General features: G+C 59.1%; 3 protein-coding genes across 6 annotated transcripts; 1 reads left to right on the top strand and 2 right to left on the bottom strand.

Moving 5' to 3' along the window:
- Positions 1-79: 79 nt before the first annotated feature.
- On the bottom strand, positions 80-6,803 carry LOC122386918 (F-box/LRR-repeat protein 19-like). Of its 4 annotated transcripts, none has more exons than XM_043376654.1 (10): positions 6,780-6,803; positions 5,060-5,122; positions 4,093-4,221; positions 3,452-3,660; positions 3,150-3,203; positions 2,540-2,683; positions 2,125-2,336; positions 1,348-1,507; positions 873-1,095; positions 80-587 (listed from the first exon to the last, which is right to left on the bottom strand). In XM_043376654.1, exons 2-10 carry the CDS (start codon positions 5,103-5,105, stop codon positions 289-291), a joined length of 1,476 nt encoding a protein of 491 aa, XP_043232589.1. In that variant the 5' UTR covers positions 5,106-5,122; positions 6,780-6,803; the 3' UTR covers positions 80-288. The 4 variants fall into 4 exon arrangements, with proteins under 4 accessions (XP_043232589.1, XP_043232590.1, XP_043232587.1 ...); XM_043376655.1 differs by lacking the exon at positions 6,780-6,803 and adding an exon at positions 5,692-5,714; XM_043376652.1 differs by lacking the exon at positions 6,780-6,803 and adding an exon at positions 5,609-5,650.
- On the top strand, positions 5,892-15,686 carry LOC122386916 (eIF-2-alpha kinase GCN2-like). Its single transcript, XM_043376645.1, has 5 exons — positions 5,892-5,906; positions 7,324-10,724; positions 11,177-11,390; positions 11,763-14,820; positions 15,200-15,686. Exons 2-4 carry the CDS (start codon positions 7,329-7,331, stop codon positions 12,734-12,736), a joined length of 4,584 nt encoding a protein of 1,527 aa, XP_043232580.1. The 5' UTR covers positions 5,892-5,906; positions 7,324-7,328; the 3' UTR covers positions 12,737-14,820; positions 15,200-15,686.
- A 594-nt stretch (positions 15,687-16,280) lies between these two features.
- LOC122386915 lies at positions 16,281-18,446 on the bottom strand. Its single transcript, XM_043376644.1, has 2 exons — positions 18,110-18,446; positions 16,281-17,759 (listed from the first exon to the last, which is right to left on the bottom strand). Exons 1-2 carry the CDS (start codon positions 18,152-18,154, stop codon positions 16,650-16,652), a joined length of 1,155 nt encoding a protein of 384 aa, XP_043232579.1. The 5' UTR covers positions 18,155-18,446; the 3' UTR covers positions 16,281-16,649.
- Positions 18,447-19,191: the final 745 nt, after the last annotated feature.

The raw sequence follows: 19,191 nt of genomic DNA, 5'->3' as shown, positions 1-19,191 counted from the left end.
TAACATGTTACGAAGCTATCGGTGGTGGTTGACACCTACCTTGGATAGCCGGCAGGACGCCTGCTGGTTGACCTACACGTTCTGTTTACACCATGTTTATTCAGTGAAGAAGGGTCTGAAGGACAAAATATAGTTCACATGACAACACGTCTGGCGCAGTCTCCTTCACAGCGTCCGCCTCGTTCTGCGATCACAGTCTGCCAGAAGTGACCTCTTGAGTGTGGCAGTCCGGCCGGGCACCCATCATCCCTCCCCACGAAAGGAGGGCGAGCTGCCCCCCAGTTAAAGTCACGGTTCCTTCCAGGAGCGCTTAATCTTGGGTGTTTCGGCGGCGGAGGCAGCGGTGGCGACCAGCGCAGGTGGGGCGGCGGCGGTGAGCGGTGCGGACTCTCCACCGGCCGCCGGGAGCGCGCTCTGGGCGCCGGCCGGGGGAGCGGCCAGCCGCGGCGCCGGCACCACGTAGCGCGCGCCGCGACCACCGCGGCCGCCACCGACGCCGCGCCGGCGGGCGTACGCGCCGCGCACCGTCACTGGGCGCGGCTGGCGCGGGCCAACCAGCCGCGGCCGGCCGCGGGGGCGCTTCCCGCCTGCGGCAGCGTGAACAGGTCGACACGTGTCACAATCGGCGGCATAGCGCAGCAGAACAGCAGCACACCCACAGCACAGACGGACAGGAGCCACACCTCCCACTGCGGCCGTTCAGCCCAGTTCAGCCCACACCAAGAAGGCACTATTAAAAACTTAAAAGAGCATTCGAGTACGTTACATTATTGATGATTCACATTGCAGTGCATACAGCACAAACAGCTACCAGCGCTTTACAGCCCTTCCCGAGAAGGCGGTGGGGAGCGGGGCGGAGGGACGACACCTACCGGGGGTGAGCGGGGACGGTGCGCTGAACCGCGGTCCTCCCAGCATCTGCAGCGGAGGCGGCGGCAGCACCAGCGTCGGCGACATCAGAGACGCGCCCGGCGCCGACAGCAGTTCCTCCTCCTCGACGTCCGAGCCTGACTCGGAGTCGGAGCCGGATTCGGAGCCCGCCGAGTCGCCCAGGCCGTCGAAGCCGCGACCCCGGCCCGCGCCCGTGTAGCAGTCCTGCGCAGGCGGACGGTGACACGTCGTCAGTTGTGCCGCTGCTCCAACACAGCCTGACCGCCACACAACCCCGACAGAGCTACGTAATAGGAATAAGAAACAATTCTCGAAATCATCAGCTCACCACGTCCGGAACGGCATTCAGAGAGCAAGAAGGGCAGCCTAATGGAAGTAATTATGTTGCTCAGCAACCCAGTCTTTTGATCAAATAAAAATTTGATCACTGTGCAGGGAGAGGCTGGAAGGTCTCACCGCGCAGACGAAGCTGGTAAGTTTGGCGTCCTCCAGTCCAACGCAGATCGGGTGGTAGAGGCAGCGGCAGATGAGACACTGAGCGGACGGCAGCGCCACCGGCGACCGCTCCGACTCGCGGAAACAGAACAGGCTGCAGGGCGCCGCCAGCCGCCGCCGACTGCAGCACACAGACACATAACAAACTGGTCAGAGTCGGAGAGACAGGCCGCCACCGACTGCAGCACACAGACACACATACACACAGGTCAGACTGGGAGAAACCGCACAGGCTGCACGGCGCCGCCAGCCACCTCCGACTGCGTCACAAGAACACGGGCATACAGGCAAAGCCTCCCTCCGCACACATACAGGTGAGACCATAACCATGACCGTGCTCACATATAGTAAGACCCTACCGCGGTCTTAGCACCACTCACCACACAAACCGGCCCAACCATTCTATCGTTAGCCAGGTCAAACCATTTGTCATATCACCAGTAAGACACGTCATTTTACGGTAACAAACGAGCCAGCGCAAAAGTGAGCCGTTATACACGTCGCAAGTGTAACGCTAAAACCCCGTCCCCAACTGATATGCGCTAACAACCCTTCTGAACAGTTTGCCCAATTTGAACGCAATTGGCCAAGCCGTTATAGAGATGCGAAAGGGATCGATCCCTGCACGCGTTCACGTGCAGTAGCACACTAAGGTCGGCCGACCGGCTGCTCATACCCGCAATGTCCCGTTAATCTGCTTGAGACCGCGTTGCGGGCTCGCCCACAGCTATCACTCACCCGATGAGTACTTGGTCGGTGGTGTGCGGCGCCGCGGTGCCGCGCACCAGTCGGAAGTACTCGCCGGTGGCGGCCGGGTCGGGCGGCTGGCAGACGCTCAGCGCGCCCAACTCGTCCACCTCTGCCAGCAGCCACGGCCGGCGCAGCAGCACCCGGCCGCGCTCGCCGCCGCCGCCCGGCGGACGGCCGCGCCGCTTCACAGGGTCCGCCGGCTGGCGGCGCGGCGGGTTACATGTGTCAGGACGGCAGCGGACGTGGCGATCGGCGGTCTCTGGGCTACGTTTCTAAGGGATACCACTAGGCGATTTGATAAAATAGCAACAAACCACTGTGATGCCATATGTAATGCAATAACATCGAGTGACGATGACACGTAGATACTGCACAAAGCACTATCATCCTAGGATAAACATACCTTTGGCTTTGCCGCTTCGGACTGAAACACCGGCATTTTCTTTTTCAGTTCCATGGCTTTGAAGGCGAATAGCTTCCGTGACTTTTCCATCAGCGAATGTTTCCGTGGCAGTTTCTGCGGGTTGGCCGCAGCTGGCGATGGCAGCTGGAAATGAGAATAATGGGTTTGAAGTCTTAACACCACTGCACAACTATTATAATCCAGCACAAAAGCGTGTATCATCAATAAATACTAAATCAGCAGCTGATACACTTATGCATGAAGCAAGATGCCAGGACTACTTTTTCAAACACAATGGAATGGTGTGCTAACAAAAAATGCAGGCCACCCACACAAACAGCGTTTCCTGCCAACAATCCACAACCACATCATTGATGGGTGGTCCATAAACAGGAAGTGCTATTAACTCGACCAAGACATGTTTCCCCCGGATGAAGAATGACCGAGACATGTCTTCATTCATGACCCCGCTAGCATACAGCTACGCCAGGGAAGTGATTACAGCAGGCTGCGACTGGCCGGTAATAAGGCTGGGTCCCCAAGCCAATTCACCCGCGGGCGGCAGGGTCCCATCTACGGGCCGGGCCCGGCTGCGGCCCACGGCACATACCTTAATCACAGACGAGGCGTCTCCAATAGTTATGGTATGCTTCTTGCGCTGAATCTGCCGACACATGGGCCCGAATTCAGTAATTCGGATAAAAAACGATAAAACACAACACTTCCACGTCTCCACGACGGTGTTACGACGGGCGTCTCATGTCAAACGTCACATGACGGGGCATCGGCGTCGGAGTCACACTGCCTACCCATGTCAGACTTAATCTGGGCATCAGCTTAGCGTTTGCAGGCATAGATCGACATTTAGAGAACACAAATTTGGAGTGGACATCATCAGTGACACATTCTCACCTTTTTCGCCACTGCCGCCTTCTTGCCAGCTATCGCCGCCGCCGCGGTCAGTGCAGCCTTCTTGTTGGGCGACACGGCAGAGGGGGTGGCAGAGGTCGCGGAGCCGACCGGGCGCGCCTTCCGGAGCCGCTCCAGCGGCGGCTCGGCGCCGAGCAGGTGACGGCGAAACGAGAAACACGTCACGTCCAGCGGCGAGCCGGACCGTTTGACTGTCACAGAGCCGACCAGAGCAGCACGTCAGTGGTGCAGTCGATACTGTGTACTGAGAGCCCGGTCCCGGGGCCACAACACGCTTCAATATCTACCAGCAAGGCACTGCAATGCCTCATCAGAAATCGCTACAACTTACAAGAGCCACCATATTAGTTCTAAAACAGCTGGCATGGGCCGTCCATGCCCCACCAGTACCGTACCTAAAACAGCCGACGTAAATGGTTCCGTTCCAGCAGGGATACTAGCAGACACAGTAGAGCCCCACCCTCTGTTCCGATCCGACGGGGACACTCATAGTACAACAGCCCCCACCCCCTGTTCCGGTGGTGGCGGGGAACACTAACAATAGAGACTAGAGTCCCACCCTTTGTTCCAGAGGGAACAAGCACAACAGAGCCCCACCCCCTGTTCTGGTTGGGGACACTCACGGTAGAGCTCCACCTCGTTGAGGGAGCGCAGTTTGCGGCCTTCTGGCGAGAAGTAGTAGGCGTCGGCGCGGATACCGGCCGCGCGACTGTCCTCGGCAGAGGCGCGCTGCACCAGCTCGCGCCGCCAGCCTGGCAGGACGGGCAACGGTTAGAGGGCAGTTATAGTACCTACCCTGTACTGGTAAACCCTTGCCGGACCCATCGGTTTTCTACATACGCGCTGGCCAAGGGGGAGCATCCCGAGCCCCTCGCCATATCGCCCCTAATCGAGCTAGAGCATCGCGGAACAAATGAGCGCGTGCACTGTAACTAGACACAGTGACTAGTATAACATTTTAAAACTTCAGGTCAACTGGTGACTTTTGAGGGCAGGTCAAGCGGTGTGGTTTTAAGTGAGCTATTGTCTATTACACCAAAAACTGTTGCAGAGCTGAAATATGTGCATCATTTGATTCTGTAAGTCTTCCTGTGCCCAATGATGGCTTTCCTGACTTGCTAGCAGTTAGCTCTATTTGATTGGGAGTTATTGACAAAAACTGTAATGAATTCATTGCCATGTATGACAACACACGAGATCAACCATGCCACAGTTAAGCATCAGACCTTGTAAACAGTGTATAAAGCCACAATTTCATATACTTTAGATAAGATAAGATCAATTCTGGAGCCAAAATACCTAACAGTTCCTATACTCTCCTTGATCTGCACTGATGCATAATAGTGAGGTCATGTGCCTAACCTCACCTCAAGTGACATGAAACAATCTGAGATAAGAACATTCAACACCAAGTGAGCTAGGCAGGTACCTGCTTTACTGGGAGATTATTTATCATAATGCAGTTGATGAAAAGCTCCAGTAAGTAGGGTAGAAGTTGGCAGGAACAGTCATGTGACCTAAAATGACCAGGAAAATACATGAGCTCAAATTCAATTTAAATAGAGAAATGCCTTTCACAAATTAACTTACCATGTTCAAAGGGTTTTCCGAGCTTCGGGTTATCTTCAAAAGCCATCACGCTCTTTAGCAAACCTGTAAGAATAGCTGGTAAGTAAATTTTTTAATATCCATAAGGGTAGTACCTACCTACGGGTGCATTCGGATAGAATGGAATATTCACCGTCCCCAAGAATATCCCCTTCTTTGGGGCGCAACTCTCTGAACGGCCAATCTTCGAGAATATTCCGCGCTCATGGATTATGGATATTCTCCTAACGCACCCCTGATGTTTATTCGCACCAGATGACAAAAGCCAGGCAAGCAGTCAAAGAGGTTCCATAAAAAGTACCTTATGTTTGGCTATAACAGCTGCAACTATTTCATTTCTAGGGCCTTGACAATACTAGACTTTAGCCCTGGTTATAACAATCCTGCATTCGGTAAATATATATATTCTATAGCTGTTCTGAATTGATCTGAATTGAAAAGTGAAACAAAAACCAGTAAAATAACCAGGTAAGATAACCCTCAGACATAGCAAAAAGTGATAAATGCATAAAATATCAACGAAATACACACAATCAATCAATCACCACCCTAGAGCTGTAGCGCCGCCACAATTGTCACGTCGCAGATATGTAATAACAAGTCTGTTCAGTCACCTCTAGTCTTACGGCAGCTTCGCGGCTTCTTATTGGTGGAATTCACACGTGCTATGCTAATCACCAATGAAATACCGAGGAACGCAGCAAACAGTTACCATATATGCAAAAACAAGCAGTTTGCCGATTAAATGAACAAAATATGAAAGATCATCGCAAAAATAAGACGAAAGCGCGTGGCAAACTCAAGGCGGCAAACTGCTGTGTGGTGGCCGGTGGGAGGAGGGTTGTTTGGCTGCTTTGAAAATTGAAGTGGATTTTGGCAATTACAGAGTTGCTCATTTTTTTTGTTGTACAGGCATTTAATGTTCATTATGAAGTGCTCTTTCGAATGATATAATGATTCAATGGGTTGGGACATTAGGATATTTTTGAATGTAAGAATCCTCCTCATCCATCTTTTGATATGCCATTTTTTAGAATGCTGGTAATATTCAACAGATATACAGCAGTGCTGTGAAGCAGTTGTTTCTGGTAGAAAATAGCAGGGAATCATGGCTGGTGAATGCAATGTTACAACTGGCCATTCCAATAATTGACTCATCAGGGCCCTGTTTAATGTCGCTGCGCTACAGCGCGCTAGGTGTATTGGGTTTCAATGGAAACAAACTTGGATACTCGCAACGCTGAAGAGTGAAGCATCTAGAATAAATAGTCTCAAATGTTGCACCAATGCTGTAGCGCAGCGTATCTAGGCACAGCTGGCAGCAATTTATCGTGAAACGACCCAGGGCCAGGGCTACTATAATCTGCAGGGCTGGGTAGCTGGCCATATATTGCAACCCCTTTAAAAAAGTATGGCTGGTTATGCCCAATCTTTTGCTATCTGGATAGAGATACAAGATAACAGCCAGATTAAGGTCATTTTGATTTGGCAATTGACCTGCACTGCACATGCGTAACAAACTGAAACATTTAAAATTGGCTGTCGCAGAGATTTTTGAGATAATAACAGGTTTGTGCTCAAGCAAAAAAAAACATTTCTATGTTTGAAGGCTTGGGCCTGGGTTTAACAGATTCTAGAACGGAGAACCCTGGGAGAAGAGAGCAAATTTTGGAATATTTGACTGGAGATCTTTGGGACTCACAATTTGTCCGCTGGTAATGCTAGATTGCTGAGTGTGAGGGTCTTAGCTTAATAACCCTGTTAAAAGTCTTCCAAGAGACTGTAGGTAATAGCAAGTGTCCAGTAATCCAGTTGCCCCAAACCGTTGGCTTCACAAAAGCAGGGAGAATATTTTCTAATTGAGGATTCTGAGTACTCACTTGTATTTTGGTGAGGCTGTGTATAGTTGATTTGGGAATGGTAATTGAAGGTTTAGTGCTCAGTTGCTGATATCAGTGTTACTTAAGGAGATGCTGATGACAAAAAAGGGTGTTTAGATTCTTATACAGAGTGCAGGTTAGGGTCAAACCATCTTCAGATAGCACTTCAGAGACTTCTGATCAGAAAGGTATTATTGATTCAATGCCCATTGCCCTTACAGGTAAATTTGAACAGGCCTTAGTTTGAACCTGATATCCATCATGAAATTACACTTGAGAAGCTGAGCACTATCCTTATTTTACTTTTTCATTACAAAACTTCCCTGCCCAACTTTGACAAGCAATGTGTGCACTGTGCATCTGCAGGAGCCATGTCTGTATCCGACGAGGAGTACCGCGAGCGACAGGAGAATGAGGTGCTGGTCATCCAGTCGATGTACCCGGCACCGGGCGAGTTCGAGGACCTGCGTCAGAACGACGTGTGGAAGACGCCGCGGCCGCCGGAGATGGCGCTACGGCTGCAGGCGGCTGCGCAGCCGGGACAGACGGCCAGCGGGCTGCGGCTGCGGCTCAAGATGCCGCCCCAGTACCCGGACCTGCCGCCCGAGATCCGGCTGGAGGAGCCGCGTCAGCTGTCGGACGCGGACGTGGCACGGCTGCGCGCCGAGCTGCAGCGCGCCGCCGAGCAGCTGCGCGGCTCCGAGATGGTCCAGGAGCTGGCCGACCGCTGCCGCGAGCTGCTGACCGCCGTGAGCCGGCCGCGGTTCGACTCGCTGCACGCCGAGAAGGAGCACCGCGAGCGCGTGGAGGCCGAGGCGGCGGCGGCGCGTGCTCACCAGGAGCGCCAGCGGCAGGAGGAGGAGCGCGCGCGCTGCCGCTCCGAGGTGCAGCGCGAGCAGCGCCGCCTGCTGGCTGAGGAGCGCCGCGCCGCACGCCGCCGCTTCTCCGAGAGTCAGCTCGACTCGGGCACGGCCTGTGTCTCGGAGAGTGCCGAGTGCGCCGAGCACGCGGGCGCGCGCCGGCTGACGGTGGCCGGCAGAGACGAGCTGCTGGTGGGCCAGTGTCTGCAGCACACGGCCGCCGGCGCCGCCGTGCGCGCCTGCCTGGACACCCGCTCTGGCGAGCCGCTGCGCGTGCAGCAGTGGTCAGTGCGCTGGCGGACGGCCAGCCGCACCCGAAAGGTGCACGACGCGGCCGCCGAGCCGGCCGGCCGCGAGCGGCGCACCGTGCTCGACCAGCTGTCGGCGCTGCAGCGCGAGGTGGCGCGGCTGGCCAAACACCGACACGACAACCTGCTGCACTACCTGGGCATGTGCTTTGAGGAGACGGCCGCCGGCGCTGAGGTGTTCGTGCTGCAGGAGTTCGCGCAGGGCGCCGATCTGAGCTGGCACGTGCGTCACGGCGGCCGCGCCGAGCCGGCTCTGCTGAGGCTGCTGGCGGCCGGACTGACGGCGGCGTTGGCGCACCTGCACTCGCGCGACATCACCCACCGCGACCTGCGGCACACGAGCGTGCTGCTGGAGAGCAGCGGTCAGGTGCGGCTGGCAGACTACTCGGTGGGCCGCCGGCTGGCCGAGCTAGCCGGCGCGCCGACGCCCCCACCGCCCGACTACCCGCCCTACACGGGCCGGCCCAAGAAGGCGGACGTGCAGCGACTGGGCGCGCTGCTGGCCGCAGTGGCGCGCGGCGGCCTACGCTCGGAGCCGTCGCCGCCGCCCGACTGGCTGCCCGCGCCGGCGCGCGACTTCCTGGCGCGCTGTCTGGAGCCGGACGAACAGCGGCGCTGGTCAGCCGCCGAGCTGGCCGAGCACGGCTTCCTCAGCGGCGACTGGCGCCGGCCGGACGCGCCCCTGCCGGCCGCCGCCGATGTGCGCGACGACCCGGTGGCAGCGGCGGCGGCGCCTACTCCGGAGCCGGCGGCGGCCGCGCTGCCGCTGCCGTCCGGCTCCAGCCAGCAGCTGGCCAACAACTTCCTCATCCTGGAACACCTGGGGCAGGGTGGCTTCGGGGAGGTGCTGAAGGTGCGCAACAAGGTGGACGGCAACCTGTACGCCGTGAAGAAGATTATGCTGGAGCGGGACCGACCGCAGGACCTAAAAAAGATCAGCGTGGAGGCACAGCACCTGGCAATCCTGCAGCATGAGAACATCGTGCGCTACTACACCTCCTGGATGGAGACTGAGGACGCCGCGGATGTGGAAGACAGCGAGGACGGTGAGAGCGAAGACGAGGAGACGCTCAGCGGGCCTGACGAGGAGGATGAGGACGAGTCCTCGGACGGTATCTTGTTCGCCTACGTGTCGGAGGGCGGCGGCGGCCCGGCAGGGGACGGTCCGTCGCCGCCGGCCGCCGGCCCGGAGCCCAACTGCGAGCCGAGCGGCAGCCGGCGGCGGCGGCGGCCGGCGCGCACGCGTCGCTGTCTCTGCATTCTGATGGAGTACTGCGAGAAGAGCACTCTGCGCACGGCGCTGCCAGAACTGCCGCGCGACCAGCAGCGCCTCTGGCGACTCTTCAGGGAGATCGTCGAGGGCCTGGCACACGTGCACGGTCACGGCCTCACCCACCGCGACCTGAAGCCCGACAACATCTTCCTGGACCGGAGTGAGCACGTCAAAATCGGTGACTTCGGCCTGGCCACGTCCAAAGTGGTGCGGCCGCGTGCCGAGGAGGCGGGCGCCGAGCGGCCGCAGGGCCCGGCCGCCGCTGATGTTTCGGACACGTCGTATGCGTACGCGGTGGGCACGGCGCTGTACCGTGCTCCCGAGCTGGAGCCGGCGCCGGCCGACGGCGAGCACGGCTCGACGCGCCGCGCCCGCTACACCAACAAGGTGGATCTCTACAGTCTGGGCGTCATCTGGTTCGAGATGTGCTGCGGCACCTTCGCCACCGGTTCGGAGCGCATCCACCGGCTCTGTGAGCTGCGCAAGCCCGACATGCACATCGGCGACGACATCCGGCAGCGGCTGACGGACCAGCAGGTGCAGCTGCTCGGCCTGCTGCTGCAGCACGAGCCGACGAAGCGGCCCTCGTGCGTGGAGCTGCTCAGCTCCGATCTGATGCCCTCACCGCCGCTGGAGGAGGCGCGCCTCCGTAAAATATTCCAGGACACCGTGCTCAAGCCCAACACGCGCCGGTACGCGCACATGGTGGACGCGTGTTTCTCGCAGCGCGCCACGGCCACCGACGACTGTGCGTACGACGTGCAGCTGGGCCGGCGCGCGGTGGCGCCCGAGCGCGGCGCGCTGGCGGCCGTGGCGCGCCGCCGGCTGGAGCGGCTGTTCGAGCGGCACGGTGCGGCGCCGCTGCCGCCGCCGCTGCTCACTGTGTCGCTCTCGGCTTCAGCGGACGGCGCCGCGGTGCGCCTGATGACCGGTACCGGCCGGCTGGTGGAGCTGCCCCGCTCGCAGCGCCGGCCGCTGGCGCGACTGCTGGCGCGCGCCGGCACCGCGCCGCTCCGACACTACGCCATCGAGCGAGTGTACGAGGAGCGGCTGCCACGCGGGCAGCACCCGCGCGAGCGGCTCGAGGCGCTGTTCGGCAGCCTGTCGGCGCCGGCGGCGGCGGCGCTGGCGGACGCTGAGCTGCTGTGCGTGCTTTCGGAGCTGGTGGCGCTGTTCCCGGCGCTGGCCGACCGCGAGTACCGGCTCGTGCTGGGGCACACGCTGCTGCTGGAGGCGTCGCTGGAGGCGGCCGGTGTGCCCACTGAGCGGCGTCAACAGGTGGTGGAGCTGCTCTGCCGGCACGACGCCGACTCTCAGCGGCAGCAGGTGAGGTGGGGAACGGCGCACCTCTGCCCGACGGGGCTGGGAAAGTACGTACGTGACAGCCGGCTGGAACCCTGTGGGGAGTAGGACAGTGTCAGGGGGACACGACAGCATGGCCTACTGTCTGCATTCTGCATTCTACAGACTCTTTCTTGTTTGATTCCAACATTGTGTCAGTCACTGGTGCTCTATAGCCAACAACAGTGTGGCAGTGCTTCTGACTGTTATTCCACACTGATGTGAACGGAACCGATCCTGGACTGTCGTACCCGCTGGTGAGTGCCGCCCGCTGTCGGTAGGTCTGTATGTATGTATGCTTGTATGTGCAGGTGCAGCGGGGGCTGGAGGCGCTCGGCCTGTCTGACTGTCTGTGTCTGTCTTTCTGTCTGCACAGGTACAGCGGGGGCTGGAGGCGCTCGGCCTGTCTAACTGTATGTGTCTGTCTGTCTACACAGGTCCAGCGGGGATTGGAGGCGCTCGGCTTGTCGGCCAAGTGTATCAACCAGCTGTGGTTCCGTCTGGAGCTGCGCGGGAGTCTGGAGCGCGTGCAGCAGCAGCTGAGCGGCCGCCGGCCGTCTGAGGCGGCCCGTCAGGCGCTGCACGAGCTCACCACCGTCACTGATTACGCCGAGCGGCTGGGCGTCACGCTGCCCGTGCTGGTGTACCCAGGTGAGTACAACTGTGACGGGGATGGTCAGGGGACTAAGATGTGCGGGTGATCATTTTATGTATTTGTGGTTGTGATCGCCCCTGTCCGTCGTGCCTGGATGCTTGTTTGGTATACTGGTGATTCTTGCGTGTGCCGGTGGTAAGTGTGCCGGTGGTAAGCACTGATTAGCCGTTAGTGTTTCTGTCATTGTCTACTAGCCGTGTCCACCGGTTGCCCGCGATCAGTACTGCCACTGGGCACTGCCATTTGTCATTTTTTTTCCTGTCGGTGACCTGTCACACCGTTCGGGGCCGTGTGCCTGTTTGCCTCTGATCACTGTGCGTTGCTGACCACGGGCCCTCCTCTGACCGTGTCTGTGTACCCGCTACCAGGTCTGGTGCTGGGTGAGGAGCACAGCCAGTTCCGCGGACTGGTGTTTCAGCTGCAGTGCCCGCGGCGCCGCGGCGCGGGCAGCGCCGTGCTGGCCAGGGGCGGCCGCTACGACCCGCTACTGGCCCACTACTGGTCGCTGCTGGCTCCCGATGGCGCGCCGCAGCCGGCCGCCGCCGCCGTCTCCATCGCCTTCGACGAGCTGGCGGCGGCGGCGGCGCGCGAGGGCCGCTCGGCGGGCACGCCGTTCGACGTGGTGGTGGCGGGTGGCGGTGACCGGGCGGCGGCGCGCCGTCAGGCGGCCGTAGCGCGCCAGCTGTGGACGGCCGGCGTCAGCGCCTTCCTCTACTGCGGCGGCGACTCGCCGGCGGCTGCTGACGACGCGGCGCGCTGGGCGGCCGAGCGCGGCGCGCGCGTCCTTCTGCTGCCCAAAGACTCGGACTCTCGGATGGTGCGCGTGCGGCCGTTGGAGGGGCGCGGCACCGCCAAGGCGGTGGTGTTCACCTCTGACCTGCTGGAGCACCTGGCGCGGCTGGGTGTTAGCGGTGAGCGGTGCGGAGAGCGGCCGGCCGAGCCGCCGGCGCCGGCCGCCGAACTCTCCGTCCACTGGGTGGTGCGCAGCGCCGACTCACTGCGCTCGGGCCAGCGGCAGGCGCTGGAAGCCACCGCCGAGCGCCACCTGGCCGCCGAGCTGGCCGCGCTCGGCCCGTCCGCGCGCACTGAGCTGCTCATGATCGAGCTCGACCGCGAGGACGTGATGCAACTGAGCCGACTGCGGCTCAATGAACCCGAGCAGGCGTTCCAGCAGAGTGTCGACCAGGTGCTGGACGCGTGCCGCGCGCAGCGCAAGTACGTGGCGCGCGTGTGTGACGAGCTGGCGCGCGTACGGGCGCGCCGCTGCACCGTACTCGTGTTCGGGTTCCAGGCCAAGTGTCACCTGCTGCTGGCCTGTGCCGGTACCGAGCACTGGCGCTAGCCGCCGGACCGGACCGACCGACGGGGCGCGGAAGGTGGAACGACCGGAGGTGCCACTGCGAGGTCAGTTGCCCCCGGGGTCTGGGCTAAGTCAGTCATTCGCTGTTCACCCTGAAGCTCAGACTGCCGTCACGGGTTTAAAGTAGGGGCGTTTTCCAAAATGATGTGTGATAACCGGCGGGTTTTGGTCCTCTGACAGTGGGGGCGGTATGCGGAGTGGTGGTGCCGTTAGGATCGGTGTCGTGGTCTAGGTATCGCCGCTGGCTATGGGACTCGGCTACTGCTGAAAAAGACACTGGGAGTCTGTGTTCGCCCGAATGGAGGCTGTGTCGTGTTGTGTGTATCTTGAGAGGGGCGTCGTCCTAGCATCCAGCTGTGATTCCTGCCTCTGACGGCAGGTCGGTGTCCGCTGTCCACTGCCCGCCGGTCGGAGAAGTGTCCGCTGTCCGCCGTTCGGGACAGCAGTGCCACTGGCTGGACCAGGCTGTGAGCCGGGAGGCCCGGGACATTGCGACCAAATCCATTTGTTATTGCAGTGCCAGTTTTACCTGTAATGTGCCTGTGGGGACGTGTGCCGTGCGTGCTTTGTTCGCTGCTGTCAGCCAGTTGTGTTATGACCTGTTGATGCCTAGCGGGTCCGTGCCAAAAGACAGCATTTGTTTATTTATTATTAATGGTAGTTTGACTGGGGTTAGATCGGCTTTGTGGCATTCTATGTGTGTGGGTTCTAGTCGCCAGATGTAGCTTCTGCTAATGTGGATCCTTACCACATTTATGGGCACAGCAATACGTTTGTACTCGTGTCTGGAAGCGTGTACTCACATATCGTTATTACCAGACCGCTGACGAAGCGATCGAGCGCTGGAGAGGCATTGGAAGCGGTATATTTTTGTATGGACAAGCACAAAGTGCCCGTTATTTTTGCAAACTATGGTGCAATGGTCTGTTGGTGTTTTGTTTTGTTATGCATGCATACAAATTTGAAGTAATTAATGGTGTTAATTATTCCAGCGATAACCGAAGAGGGGTTACATGAATAAGCTAATTTTGGACTTGAACCTAACGTTGTGGACGCATGTGCTCAATATGGTAACGAAACGCCTAGCATGTAAATCAAGGCATCTAAACATAATATTGTGACATTGACACGTGCAGTGCAGCGCTGACGTCAATGAACTTCTCTCAGCTGAACCGGCTGACTGAAGTACACTGGGCTGACGGTGGCCGTGAACTCCCGTCTCAGTAAGGACTACGGAGACGTCCCGGTTTGCCGTCGCCAGTCCAAGTTCTCTTACATACCTACTGGGAGACAGCTGCAAACCGGTCACTAGCCTGAGAAGGCAGCGTATGGTGCCCGCCCCCGTGCAGCTGCATGCATGTTACCACAGCGAGTAGCGACCGTGCAGCGTCACAGTAACCGTGCTACCGTCACCGGTGACGGGTTATCATGGCCGGCGGACCGGTTCAATCAGGGCCGAGTAGGTATCACAGATTATACTCTCTGACCTGTTCTGATCACTGTAATCCCCAGTCCCATGTAATGTCTTATGTGGCATCCCATGATAATCAATGCGAGGGGGCCGGTGATTCGGGCCTGGCTGTCCTTGCCTTTACAGCTCGGTACGTTGAGACGTTCTGTGACCTGACCTCCATCGCCGTCACCGGTCCTCTACCCCCCCCCCCCATCCTGAGGAAGCCCTGTCTCGGCCGTCGGCGCCGATGAAGCCCACCAACGTCGACCTCTGCCGCTGTGGGGTGCGACGGCAGCTCAGTCGTCCCGCAGAGCCGCGCCAGACCGCTCTCCGTCAGCCGACGCCATGGAGAAGAAGGAGAGCGAGAAGTCGGCCGGCGAGGGCGAGAAGGAAGAGGAGGTGTCGCCCAAGAAGATCACGCGCCTGATGCGCCTCCTCTCGGTGGTTGGCTATCTGGTGGCCGTGTCGTCGGCCGGCTTCATGATGTCGCTCTACTACATCTTTCTGTGGGACCCGTACGGCTCCGAGGCGCCCAGCGCGCTGTCACTGCGGGCGGAGCGGCCGCCGCAGCTGCTGGCAGCCGGGATCGGCCGCGCCGCCGCCGCCACTCTCGGTGAGTGAGCTACTGGGCGAGTCGCTGCCGGGTTCGGTGAGTCACTGTTGGGTGAGTCGAGAGGCTGAGTGAGCCGCCACTCTCGGTGAGACGGCGCCGGAGTGAGTCGCTTCGCTGGGTGAGCCGCCGGGATCAGCGATAGGTGGGTGCTGAATGGGTCGATAGCGCTAGGTGTCAATATTTATTTATCTGGTATTTGTTACGCAATTTGTCACGTAGTATAGTTTGTTGAAAGTCGGTTCCTCTTGAACAATCGTGACGAATTATGTTGCTTCCTCTTATAAAACTTTTTTATTTCGAATAAACAGTGTTGCATGAATCTATGATGATCCATGTCACGTATCCCTTTCAATGATGTTTCGTCGTTTATGCGTTTCAGGTCCGTCGCCACTGGTCTAACGGCGCCGCCCCCGTCGCTCGGAGCTCCCCGTTCACCGCCGGCCCGCCGTCTGTGCCGTCTGTGCTGTGGGCGCCCGGAGACCTCGGCAGACAGGACATCATGTGCCCCGGTGGCACTGGCGCTACCTCTGTCAGAAGCAGCCTACAGATGGAGGCGGCCTAAATCGCCGGGAGTGAGAAGTCGCCGGGCGGTGGCCTGCTCACAGTGACTTCTGCAGGCGGCGTGGTCCATGTGCAGTGCTGACATAACCGTTATGCCACCAGAGAGCATGCAAAAGCCGTTTGGCTTGGCCGCACTCCTTCAGCAGTCGCCGCCAGTCAGCACGGCTGGCATCGGGATGTCACCTCAACCTACGGTCAAAGTCGCTTTTTATTTATGAAAAAGTCAACGGATCGACTTGACGTTTTAAATGTGCGCACCCGCCGATGGCTTACTCGATGTAAAATACAGACCGATACCGATAAAATAAGCCAGTTCTGTATGTTACTCAGTTTTTTCGTTCTGCTCATACTTCCCGCTCGCCCCCGGCCTAAGTTCGTTTAGCTATCAGCTCGTATCCGCATCGCTCCGCTCACCCTGACGGCTTGCACGGCGAATCTGACGCCCACAACCCCATCCCAGGCCATGCCAGGTCACAGTCGGTCGAGTAAGCCCCTCATATTCCCTACCTGAGTTTCTGTCGGCAGCTCTCAGAAACGAGGCTGGGTGATAGCCAGTCGCTCACCTTCCCGTCCCCAGTTCCGCCAGCAGCAAATACTCGCCTCTCGATACGGAACTGACTGCGCAAAAACCAGCTCAGATGCGGTGACGACCAGACCAAGCACGACCTTGAATAGGAGAAATTGCGCCAACACTGCGTGGAAAGTCAGCGAGAGCGGGGATTCTGTGGGCAGTTTGCAGTGGTTCAGCTAGTAACTCCGGCGATCAATGGCATTTTCCCAGCGGCAGCGCCTGTGAACGACTCATGGTCTGCTTTCGATGCACAACGGTCGGCGTGACGACTGTTGCAAGACTAACGGCTTTCACAAGTACGGCTACGGCTGCTTATAAATCAACTGGCATTATGTAAATGTATGTATTGCAGATTCTTTAACATTCGACGTTTCTATGAATCTACATTGTACATTCATCGTTGCAACAAGCAATACTAGGCTCACATTTCACATATAGACACTGCGCCTCTAGACGTCATTCGTAAAAATACAAAAATAAAAATCCTCTCAATTATAGTACTGATACGTGTAAATAACATGTCATTAGCCCAAACGCCGACCAGTACCGACCACATACGGTGTCGCAGCGCCCAGCGCCCTTCTGCTGCGCACGAGTCCCCAGCACCAGATCCCGCGGCTCCGCGCCGCCGCTCACATCACGACCGACAGCACCGTTCGGGCAGCGCGCGCGGGCCCTCCGAGACAAATCCCGGCGCCTAGCTGACGAGGTGCAGCGGTGTGGAGCGCAGCGGCGACAGGCCGAGCGGGCCCGTCGGACGGAACGTGGCCTCTCCGATACGCGGGGACGGACGGAAGTTCTCCAGCCGGGAGCTGGAGCGCCGGGCGGCCGCCGCCGTTCGCCGCGGCTCCGGACCGGCGGCCGGCGCCGTCCGCTGCACGGAGACCGACGAACGCGACGACTTGGCGGCCGCCAGCCGCTCCAGCACCCGGGCGCGTCTCTCGGCGATCTTGCGCAGCCGCTCCCTGCGGCTGACCGGCGGCGAGATGACGGCTATGGCGCGCGAGCGGCTGCGCGCCGGGGACGCCGCCGCCTCCTCCGACGGCGACTCGGGCTCGATCACGCGCCGTGACGGTCTGAACGGGCGGCCGCCGTCCGACGCGGCCGATGGCGGCGATGGCGCCGAGGCGTCAAAGAATGGGCTGCCGGTGACCGGCGGGGCGGGCTCGGCGAGCTTGGCGGGCTCGGTCTCAGGCCGGTGCTCGATCTCGTTAATGCGCTGCCGGTCTCTGGCGGCGCTGTCGCCGTCCGCAGGCTGGCCGCGCCGCCGGCTGAGGTCGGAGGCTGAGATCAAAGACCCGCGGCTGATGTCGGAGCCTGAGGTCAGAGGCCGGCGGCTGAGGTCGCTCAGAAGCAGAGGCCGAAGGCTGAGATCGGGGGCTGAGGTCTGAGACTCGCGGCTGAGCTCGGTGGCTGAGTTCGGACCCCGGCGGCTGAGGTTGGTCAGCAGCAGAGGCCGACTCCTGGGGTCGGAGGCCGAGGCCAGAGGCCGACTCCTGGCGTCGGAGGCCGAGGCCAGAGGCCGACTCCTGGGGTCGGAGGCCGAGGCCAGAGGCCGACTCCTGGCGTCGGAGGCCGAGGCCAGAGGCCGACTCCTGGCGTCGGAGGCCACCGGGCGCAGTTCGGTGCGCTGTTCGGTGAAGGCGGCCGGCGGCGGCGTGCCCAGTGGCGGGAACAGCGGCAGCTGGTCGCTGGTGCGCGCCAGCGGGATGGACGCTACCGACGGCAGTCGACCCAGACGGTTCAGGGAGGAGCCGCCCTGCCGACCGCCGTCCGCCGCCGCGCCGGTCACGGCGGCCGTCCACACCTGCGGACAGGGACAGGACATGACATACGGGCATATCGCACATGACAAGGTCGTAACACAGCAACCTACGGCAAGCTCTCACAGACAGAATTCAACCGCTTACGGCGGCACATGTCTTATAGACGGAACACAACGCCTAACGGCACTGTCTCACACACGGAACACAACAGCATAAGGCAGCTGCTCACACATGGTGAGACATCAACTGAGGAGCACAGGTCACAACACATAATATAGGTAGGTATGACACCGAATATCTTACACAAGAACATGGAGAGAACGCCAAACACACGTGTCAGGAGAGGAAAATGGGCTCAAAGTTTCTCACAGTGCCGTTGTTGGTCACTCACCAACAATACGACCCATAGTACGGAAGCCGCTCGCACTGACGCCATGCTTATTCTTTGACTGACGGGGTGACTGATGCGACGGCTGAACGGACGACGGGCGATGGACCGTGAGGTGGCGGCTTGGTAGAGTGTTTGGTAAAATCAACTCCCGCCCGGGTGAGTGTCTGCCAGGTGCCCGTGTCGCGTCCAGTCACGGTGGGCTCGTCGGGTACGATGTCGCGCTGACCCCGTCTGTCGCCAGCTCCGACCGGGCGCGCCCGGTACCGGTGTTGCGCGATCGGCTGGCTCGGCGCGCTGGTCGCGTTGTCGGTCTCGGCGGCACGTGCACGCTGCTCGCCGTCCGGGGGCAGACTGGTTGCTCGCCGGCGGAGCGGAGAGACGGAGCGGGGCGCCAGAGCACGAGGCGCCGCCCACCGCGCGCCGTCTGTGTGCCCCGACGTGCCGGGGTGTGGGAATGCATTCATCCCTAGCCAGATCGCTGCTGATAGCCAGGTCTGTGTCGTAGTGACCGTGCAGGGACTCCTACACGGCTGGATAGTTCAGAGCGACTCATGGTCTGAGGTTAAAATTGTTATTGTAAAACCGCAGATATAAATAGGCATACCTATAATGTAGTACAAATCAGTTGAGCGATCGTACTTAGAGAAGACCCCATTCAATGAGTGGAAGTCTATCAACTATCGATCAGACTTCGGTGTAGTATCATTCAACTAGAAACCAGTCTCGCCTTCCTTCGTAAGAACCATCACAAATATGTGTGCCCGATTTGTAAATGCTGTGGCATCAAATATGCGATGCGTCAGCACGAACACTAACGTAAAAATCCGTGAGCATCTCGACTGTCCGTTGCGGTATACCTGATATATTGGTCATGTTTGTTTCTTCCTATCGCGCAATATTTCGAGCACTTGTTTTTTTTGTGTGTGTGCTTTATGTGTGAAGCCCAGCGACATCACACAACGCGAGATTGGTCTGTTGAGCTCAGTACGATATATCCGCCAGTCATCGGTCACCAGGCACCATCCACCATTCATAAGGCAGTCACAAGCCATCGGTGTCACCAGTCACCATTCACAAGGCAG

The sequence above is a fragment of the Amphibalanus amphitrite genome, unplaced genomic scaffold (genome assembly GCF_019059575.1).
Source record: "Amphibalanus amphitrite isolate SeventyFive unplaced genomic scaffold, NRLGWU_Aamphi_draft 000267F_arrow, whole genome shotgun sequence".
NCBI lineage: Eukaryota > Metazoa > Arthropoda > Thecostraca > Balanomorpha > Balanidae > Amphibalanus > Amphibalanus amphitrite.
The sequence above is the reverse complement of the archived record's forward strand: the minus strand, read 5'-3'. Positions and strand labels throughout refer to the sequence as shown.

What these genes read in the sequence shown, in the direction of transcription:
- LOC122386918 (XM_043376654.1), bottom strand. Translation starts at nt 5,105, where the DNA reads ATGGCTTTTGAAGATAACCCGAAGCTCGGAAAACCCTTTGAACATG. An exon ending in CGGAAAACCCTTTGAACATG is followed by an intron (nt 4,222 to 5,059) that starts GTAAGTTAATTT and finishes CCGTCCTGCCAG; the next exon opens with GCTGGCGGCGCGAGCTGGTG. An exon ending in ACGCCTCGTCTGTGATTAAG is followed by an intron (nt 2,684 to 3,149) that starts GTATGTGCCGTG and finishes TCTCATTTCCAG; the next exon opens with CTGCCATCGCCAGCTGCGGC.
- LOC122386916 (XM_043376645.1), top strand. Translation starts at nt 7,329, where the DNA reads ATGTCTGTATCCGACGAGGAGTACCGCGAGCGACAGGAGAATGAGGTG. An exon ending in CCGACTCTCAGCGGCAGCAG is followed by an intron (nt 10,725 to 11,176) that starts GTGAGGTGGGGA and finishes CTGTCTACACAG; the next exon opens with GTCCAGCGGGGATTGGAGGC. An exon ending in GCCCGTGCTGGTGTACCCAG is followed by an intron (nt 11,391 to 11,762) that starts GTGAGTACAACT and finishes ACCCGCTACCAG; the next exon opens with GTCTGGTGCTGGGTGAGGAG.
- LOC122386915 (XM_043376644.1), bottom strand. Translation starts at nt 18,154, where the DNA reads ATGGCGTCAGTGCGAGCGGCTTCCGTACTATGGGTCGTATTGTTG. An exon ending in TACTATGGGTCGTATTGTTG is followed by an intron (nt 17,760 to 18,109) that starts GTGAGTGACCAA and finishes CCCTGTCCGCAG; the next exon opens with GTGTGGACGGCCGCCGTGAC.